This window comes from Cebus imitator, unplaced genomic scaffold (genome assembly GCF_001604975.1).
Source record: "Cebus imitator isolate Cc_AM_T3 unplaced genomic scaffold, Cebus_imitator-1.0 Scaffold478, whole genome shotgun sequence".
NCBI classification, from domain to species: domain Eukaryota; kingdom Metazoa; phylum Chordata; class Mammalia; order Primates; family Cebidae; genus Cebus; species Cebus imitator.
Genome location: NW_016107793.1, coordinates 974,991 through 983,697, shown reverse-complemented (window position 1 = coordinate 983,697; position 8,707 = coordinate 974,991). Strand labels below are relative to the sequence as shown.

The 8,707-nt window shown below is 44.9% G+C and overlaps 1 protein-coding gene across 7 annotated transcripts in view; it reads right to left on the bottom strand.

Annotated features, from left to right (window-relative positions):
- Positions 1–8,707, bottom strand: part of ZNF346 (zinc finger protein 346) — a 56,142-nt gene that overhangs the window by 14,576 nt on the left and 32,859 nt on the right. For 3 of the 7 annotated variants that reach the window (XM_017512834.2, XM_017512836.2, XM_037732880.1), the window contains one exon: positions 4,054–4,287. The exons of 2 other annotated variants lie outside the window; for them this stretch is intronic. In XM_017512834.2, the coding sequence (XP_017368323.1) occupies positions 4,054–4,287 (234 nt within the window). The remainder of the gene's footprint in view (positions 1–4,053; positions 4,288–8,707) is intronic. 2 more of the 7 variants (XM_017512835.2, XM_017512839.2) reach the window with 1 other exon arrangement.

The window sequence follows — 8,707 nt, the reverse complement described above, 5'->3', positions numbered from 1 at the left end:
CAGGCTGGCCTTGAACTCCTGACCTCAAGTGATCTGCGTACCTTGGCCTCAAAAAGTGCTGGGATTACAGGCATGAGCAACTGTGCCTGGCCCTAGTTTTTATGTTAATCTGTAAATTATTCCTGAGGCAGGCGGAGATACGTTGCTTGTTCAAATTAAAAAGGACTCAACAGGGCCAAATTTATGTCAAGAAAACGAAAACAGAACCTTTGGAAAAGCAAGGTAATATTTTTACCCTACCAAGTCTACCTAGACTGGACACCAGGATGTTTATAATTATTATTACGGTATGGGACTTTGGGACCACATTCTTTATTTTGTGACTCAGGGTCAATATTTTCTGTTGAAAACACTGACATTATCTTTTTATTACCAAAGATATACAATCAATTTCCAGTTTCCACACATTTATGAAGTAAATTTCTCAAGTTCTCGTAGTGCCCCAAATTTCAGGGATAGCTATATGAAGTCTCACAAAAATCTACATATTAGCGCCAGGTACAATGGCTCATGCCTGTAATCCCAGCAGTTTGTGAGGATGAAGTGGGTGGATCACCTGAGGTCAGGTGTTTGAGACCAGCCTGGACAACATGATGAAACCCCATCTCTACTAAAAATACAAAAAGTAGCCAGGCATGGTGGCGGGCATCTATAATCCCAGATACTCAAAGTCTTCGACAGGAGAATCACTTGAACCCAGAAGGTGGAGGTTGCAGTGAATCAAGATTGTACCATTGTACTCCAGCCTGGGCAACAGAGCGAGACTCAGTCTCAAAAAAAAAAAAAAAAAAAAAAAAAGCCAGGCTGGGCATGGTGTCTCATGTCTATAATCCCAGCACTTTGGGAGGCCAACATGGGTGGATCACTTGAGCCCAGGAGTTTGAGACCAGCCTGGGCAACATGGTGAGACTCTGGCTCTACAAAAAATAAAGAAGTAGCCAGATGTGGTGGTGCACACCTGTAGTTAAGCAATTTGGGAGGCTGAGGTAGGAGGGATGCTTCAGCCTGAGAGGCTGAGACTTCAGTGAGCCACAGCTGTGCCACTGCACTCCAGCCTAGGTGACAGAGCAAGACCCTAACTCAAAAATAAATAAATAAATAAAAATTCCAGAAATAAACAATTCACAAGTTTTGTTTTGTTTTTTTTGAGACAGAGTTTCGCTCCTGTTACCCAGGCTGAAGTGCAATGGCGTGGTCTCGGCTCACCACAACCTCCGCCTCCCGGGTTCAAGCAATTCTCCTGCCTCAGTCTCCTGAGTAGCTGGGATTACAGGCATGCACCACCATGTATTTTTAGTAGAGTTGGGGTTTCTCCATCTTGATCAGGCTGGTCTCGAACTTCCAACCTCAGGTGATCCACTCGCCTCGGCCTCCCAAAGTGCTGGGATTACAGGCGTGAGCCACCACACCAGGCCACGATTCACAAGTTTTTTAAAGTGCTGGCCATTCTGAGTAGAGTGATGAAATCTCAGGCTATCCCATTCTACCCTGTTCAGGATGCAAATCATCCCTTTGTTCACCACACTGTATATGCTATCTTCTCATTAGTCACTTAGCCAACTTGGTTCTCAGATAGGAAAACATAGCATATATAGAGAGTTTTGTATTATCTGCCATCTCAGGCATCCACGGGGGGTTTTGGAACATATCTTCTATCCCTTGAACCTGGGAAGCGGATGTTGCAGTGAGCCAAGATCACACCACTGCACTCCATCCTGGGTGACAGAGCGAGACTCAGTCTCAAAGTAAGGAAGACCACCTTTCCAGTCTTTAAGGAATGTTTATTTTATTTTATTTAGATTTTGAGACAGAGTCTTGCTCTATCTGTCGCTCAGGCTGGAGTGCATGGCGTGATCTCGGCTCACTACAACCTCTGCCTCCCGGGTTCAAGCTATTCCCTGCCTCAGCCAGCCAAGTAGTTACAGGCGCCCGCCACCATGCCCAGCTAATTTCTGTATTTTTAGTAGAGATGTGGTTTCACCATCTTGGCCAGGCTGGTCTTGAACTCCTGACCTTGTGATCTACCTGCCTTGGCTTCCCAAAGTGCTGGGTTTACAGGCATGAGCCACCACGCCTGGCCCAGGAATGTTCATTTTAAAACAGCATTAAAAGTACCAAAATATATAAATACTTTGAGCAAGACTTAAATGCATGCTTAATAAAAGTAGGCTGGGTGTAGTGGCTCATGCCTGTAATCACAGTGTTCTGGGAGGCCAAGGTAGGAGGATCACTTGAGCCCAAGAGTTCATGACCAGCTTAAGCAACATAGAGAGACCCTGTCTCTTAAAAAAAAGAAAAAAAAAAGATAAAAGCAAGGAATTCATTCTTTACCAATGAACGGTGAATGGGTCCTGCAAGTCAAGAGAAGATTTCCATGCTTTCTCTCTTTCTCTACAGATGTTCCTTGACTTACAATGGGGTTACATCTGGATAAATCTATTACAAATTATTGCCTAGCAGTGCAAGAGAAGTACAGTTTCTACTGAACATCTATAGCTTTCACACCTTCATAAAGTTGGAAAATCATAAAGTTGGACCATAGGAAGTTGGGGACCATGTGTATGTACAGTTTTATTAGTTTTTCTTGGTACCAGTATCTCTTTAATATAACCACAACCAGAGAATGGGGGAGGCAAAGTTTTAATGTAGTGGTCTAAATTCTGCTGATAGGAAGCAACCTTTTCCCTCTCAGGGTTTCACCAATGTGGAGGTATAAAGTAAGAACTATCAGAACATGAGGTTCTGATCCAATCCACTGAGGGTCCTTGGCCCAAATCTGGCTTGTAGACAGGTTTGACTTACATAGGGTTTAAAAATAATTTTTTTGGCCAGGCGTGGTGGCTCACACCTCTAATCCAAGCACTTTGGAGGCCAAGGCAGGCGGATCACCTGAGGTTGGGAGTTCAAGACCAGCCCGACCAACATGGTGAAACCCCGTCTTTTTAAATAAATAAATAAATAAATAAATAAAATATTTTTTTTTCTTTGGCCGGGCGTAGGTGGCTTAGACAGAGTCTCGCTTTGTCTCCCACACTGGAGTGCAGTGGTATGATCTCAGCTCACTGCAATCTCTGCCTCCTGGGTTCAAGTGATTCTCCTGCCTCAGCCTCCCAAGTAGCTGGAATTACAGGAGGATTAGATCAGAACCTCACACCTGTAAATCTCAGAACTTTGGAGGCCAAGGTGGGTGGATTGCTTGAGGTCAGGAGTTCAAGACCAACTTGGCCAACATGGTGAAACCTTGTCTCTACTAAAAATACAAAAACAATTAGCTGGAAATTAGCCAGGCAGGGTGGCACATACCTGTAATCCTAGCTACTCAGGAGGCTGAGGCACGAGAATCGCTTGAATCCAGGAGGCAGAGGTTGCAGCGAAGTAAGATTGCACCACTACACCCCAGCCTGGGAGACAGAGTGAGACTCCATCTCAAAAAAAAAAAAAAATTTTTTTTTTTGAAACACAGTCTGGCTCTCGCTCAGGCTGAAATGCAGTGGCACAAACATAGCTTATTTCAGCCTTGATCTGCCGGGCTCAAGTTATCCTCCCACCTCAGCCTTCCCAAGGTGTTGGAAATACAGACATGTGACACCACGCCCCCTAATTTTTTTAAAGTTTTAATAGAGATGGGGTCTCGCTATGTTGCCCAGGCTGGTCTCGAACTCCTGGGGTCAAGCGATCCTCCTACCTTGGCCTCCCAAAGTGTTTGGATAGAAGCATAAGCTACCATGCCGGGTTGGGCTTAAAAATTTTTAGTTACACATTTAAAAATCAGAGGGATTTCTATATAAATCTGGTTTTCCAGAGTCTTTTGAAAACCTGAAAGATATGGCAACAACCATCTACAACTGACTAGGAGTGGCATTCACTCTTCGGCTGTCCACATCCCCTTCCTAGCTCTCACTCATTTAAATTTCTCGTCTGGCTTCTGTAGGCATCTGAGTTTGCAAACCCTACTTAAAAGACCTAGGGAGGAAAACTACAACGTCGGCTGGTCTAGAGAGCCCCAATGGCCAAGCCCTGGTCCAGCTCTGGGTGTGAGCTAGGCCCCCTCACCTGGAAAGTCAGTGACAGCAGGGTCCGCCATCCACCCATAGCGCGCCATTAGTTTGAGCTTGGTCTCCTGTTTTCTGTGTTTCTTGCCCACGTAATGTTGTTGAGCCATGACAGGGTCGTTGAAAGTCGCATGGCAGAGGCTGCAGAACTTGTCTGGGTCTATCATCTCTCTATTCTGGTGCAAGGCTAAGGTGGAGGCCATAAGGAAAGGATTTGTAAGGCGTTTTGACAGAGCTGCGGTGAGAGAGTTCAAACAGAAACAATGAAAAAACTCAGAAGGTGCCAGACTTTTGAGTATGCTGAATTGAAAGAGAGGCTGTGTCACCTGTTAATCCCACTTGCAGATGTGGTGCTGCCTATGTGAATAGCACAGTGAATGCATTCTCTAAATGGGAAAACTGGGAAGATTTGAGGGAGCCCAAAGACAGGCTATTTCATTCAGTAGCTTTAACTACTTTAATAAGCACATCAATCCCGATTTTCTCATATTCTTAGGATACTCTAAACTTCTCCTATCAAGTTGCCAAATTACAATAGACTAGATGCTACTTGTACTCTTGCAGGGATACTTCAGCATTTCTCAGAACTTCACAAGTGGGACAACAAGTTTGGGAGTTTAATTCTCATCCTTAAAATAACACAGTTGCAGAACTGGGAACCAATGCATAGATACAGAAATTGAGGCTTGAGTTCCTGGAGCTCATACAGGGCCATTTAGAAAAGGTAACCATGTGGCAAGGTGTGGTAATCCCACACCTGGGATCCTTACGCCTGCAATCCCAGCACATTGGGAAGCTGAAGCGGGAGGATCTCCTGAGGTCAGGAGTTTGAAATCAGCCTTGCCAACATGGTGAAACCCCATCTCTACTAAAAAAATACAAAAAAATTAGCTGGGTGTGGTGGCACACACCTGTAATCCCAGCTACTTGGGAGGCTGAGGCAGGAGAATTGCTTGAACCCGGGAGGTGGAGGTTGCAGTGAGCCAAGATGGCCCCACTGCACTCCAGCTTGGGCAACAGAGCGAGACTCTGTCTTAAAAAAAAGAAAAGAAAAGGTAACCATACTAGCAATGACTTTTAGGCTACATTGCATTATAGGCTGAGTATAATGTGAGTATAGGCTAAGTATAACACATTTAGTTATGTGTTGTTTGTTTTTTTTTTTTTTTTTAGATGGAGTTTCGCTCTTGTTGCCCAGGCTGGAGTGCAATGGCGCAATCTCGGCTCACTGCAACCTCCGCCTCCTGGGTTCAGGCAATTCTCCTGCCTCAGCCTCCTGAGTAGCTGGGATTACAGGCACGCGCCACCATGCTCAGCAAATTTTTTGTATTTTTAGTAGAGACGGGGTTTCACCATGTTGACCAGGATGGTCTTGATCTCTTGACCTCGTGATCCACCCATCTCGGCCTCCCAAAGTGCTGGGATTACAGGCTTGAGCCACCGCGCCCGGCCTTAGTTATGTGTTTTGTACATACATTTTCTCCTTTGGTCCTCAGAACTACCCCAATTAGATAGGTATCACTTTGCCACATTATTCAGAAAAACCAAGGCTCAGATGAGTGAAATGATTTGCCCAAGGTGACCCAGTTAGTGAGTGAAGCCAGGTCTGTGAGCCTAAAGCCTATGCTCTCTTTGCTATGCTAGGCTGCCAGAGTGTGGCAAGAAGACCTAAAGGCTATAGCTCATATTTTCACCTTCAGAAAATATCCCTGATTCTGGTCAATGAATTCAGTTAATCAGAGCCTGGTGTGGGCATACATGTGAACCTCTTGTGCATCAACCTACATCTTGATGCTGACTGTGGGCTGTGCTGCTGCCTCATAAAGTTGATGCCATGACTCACGAACAAGTCAATGTGGCTGGAATGGTGTCAACCTAGCAATAATTGCTTTAAAAATGTAGGGCCCAGCACTTTGGGAGGCCAAGGCAGGCAGATCATGAGGTCAAGAGTTTGAGACCAGCCTGGCCAACATAGTGAAACTCCATCTCTACTAAAAATACATGGCATGCACCTTTAGTCCCAGCTACTTGGGAAGCCGAGGCAGGAGAATCGCTTGAACCCAAGAGAAGGAGGTTGCGGTGAGCTGAGATTGCACCATTGCACTCCAGCCTGGTGACAGACGAGACTCCATCTCAAAAAAAAAAAAAAAAAAAAAAAAAATGTGGGGCCCAGAAGCCCCCACCCGTGGTGGAGGAAGGATGGGACTCAGCAGGACTCTCAGATGAGATAGCTCAGATGCTCTTCCATATCCATACCACTTCAACTGGGGAAATTTTTAGGATTTTGGGCAAGCCAGAAGAAATTTGCTGGCCTTTCCCACAATGGTTTTTCAGTATAGGAAATCTCAATTTCTCTGCCTGTTGATTTTGTTTCAGCAAGTCATTAAAAAAGTAATGTACATGTTGTAGAATATTTTATGAGAAAATATTCTGTTTGTGGTGTTAAGTGTGAGAAAAGCATATTACGGGCCAGGTGTGGTGGCTCGTGCCTGGAATCGCAGCACTTTGGAAAATTGAGGAGGGCAGATCATCTGAGGTCAGGAGTTTGAGACCAGCCTAGCCAACATGGTAAAACCTGGTGTCTACTAAAAAAATACAAAATTAGTGGGGTATGATGGCGAATGCCTGTAATCCCAGCTTCTCAGGAAGCTGAGGCAGGGGAATCACTTGAACATGGGAAGCAGAGGTTGCACTGAGCTGAGATCGTGCCATTACACTTGAGCCTGGGCAAAAAGAGCAAGACTCCATCTCAAAAACAACAAAAAAAAACTCAAGTTACATATCAATCTGCTTCTTATATACTCAATTTTTTGTTGTTTGAGACAGAGTCTCACTCTGTCGCCAGGCTGGAGTGCAGTGCTGCGATCTTGGCTCACTGCAACCTCCGCCTCCCGGGTTCAAGTGATTCTCCTGCTTCAGCCTCCCAAGTACCTAGGCCTATAGGTGCGCACTACTACGCCCAGCTAATTTTTATATTTTTTAGTAGAGACCAGGTTTCACCATGTTGGCCAGGCTGGTCTGGAACTCCTGGCCTCAAGTGATCCACCCGCCTTGGCCTCCCAAAGTGCTGGGATTGAGCCACCGTGCCCAGCCTATGTCCTCAATTTTATAGAACAACAACAAAAAAACACATAGGTGACTGCATGGAAAAAAAGATCAAAAGCATAGAAAGTAGAGTGTGTTTCAATATTTTCCAACTTTTCCTTTTTTTTTTTTTGAGATGGTGTTTCACTCTTGTTGTCCAGACTAGAGTGCAATGGCGTGATCTCAGCTCACTATAACCCTTGCCTCCCTGCAACCTCTGCCTCCCGGGTTCAAGTGACTCTCCTGCCTCAGCCTCCCGAGTAGCTAGGATTACAGGCATGTACCACCACGCCTGGCTAATTCTGTATTTTTAGTAGAGATGGGGTTTCATCATGTTGGTCAGGCTGGTCACGAACTCCTGACCTCAGGTGATCCACACTCTTGGCCTCCCAAAGTGCTGGTATTACAGGCATGAGCCACCAAACCCAGCCTACCATTTTCCAACTTTTCTAAAATGAATATAGATGTTTTTTTCTTTTTTTTTTTTCAGGACGGGAGAAGAAAGATTTGGGTTGAACTGTGGATTTTTAACATCAGAAAAGAAGTATAATGGTTGTTAAGAGAAAAAGGTCATTCTTTAAGATACTGAAGAGAGGCATCAGAGGTGAAAGGGTAAGTAAGTCTGGAAGAACTATTTAATGCACATTCAAAAAAATGAGAGCTATAGAGTCCTTTCTCAGAAAATAACCTGAAATATGATAAAGTGTTCTACAGAGATGTTCACTGTAGTGTTATTTGTAACACCAAAAAAGTAGGGAGATTAAATGTTAAGCATTAGAGGAATGTTAAATGTGGTATGATGCAGTCACCAAAATGCTTATAAAGAAGTTTTTAGTAATATAGGGAAATAAAAATGTCATATTAAATATAAAACTTATAGAAGGCAATTGTATGGCCAGGCATGGTGGCTCACGCCTGTAATGTCAGCACTTTGGGAGGCAGAGGCAGGTGAATCACCTGAGATCAGGAGTTAGAGACCAGCCTGGACAACATGATGAAACCCTATCTCTACTAAAAATACAAAGATTAGGCCAGGCACGGTGGCTCATGCATGTAATCCCAGCAATTTGGGAGGCCGAGGTGGGTGGATTACCTGAGGTCAGGAGTTTGAGACCAGCCTGACCAACATGGTGAAACCTCATCTCTACTAAAAATATGAAACTAGCCAGGCGTGGTGGTGTACACCTATAATCCCAGCTACTCAGGAGGCTGAGACAGAATTGCTTGAACCCAGGGGCAGAGGTTGCAGTGAGCTGAGATCATGCCACTTCACTCAAGCCTGGGCAAAACAGGGAGACTCTGTCTCAAAAAAAACAAAACAAAACAAAAAAAAGGCAACTGTACACACCCCACATGGTAAGATCATTGTTTTGAGGCCAGGAGTTGAAGACCAGCCTGGCTAAAATAGTGAAACCCTGACTCTACTAGAGAATATCAAAATTAGCCGGGTAACTGCCGGGCGCGGTGGCTCACGCCTGTAATCCCAGCACTTTGGGAGGCCGAGGCGGGTGGATCACGAGGTCAAGAGATCGAGACCATCCTGGTCAACATGGTGAAACCCCGTCTCTACT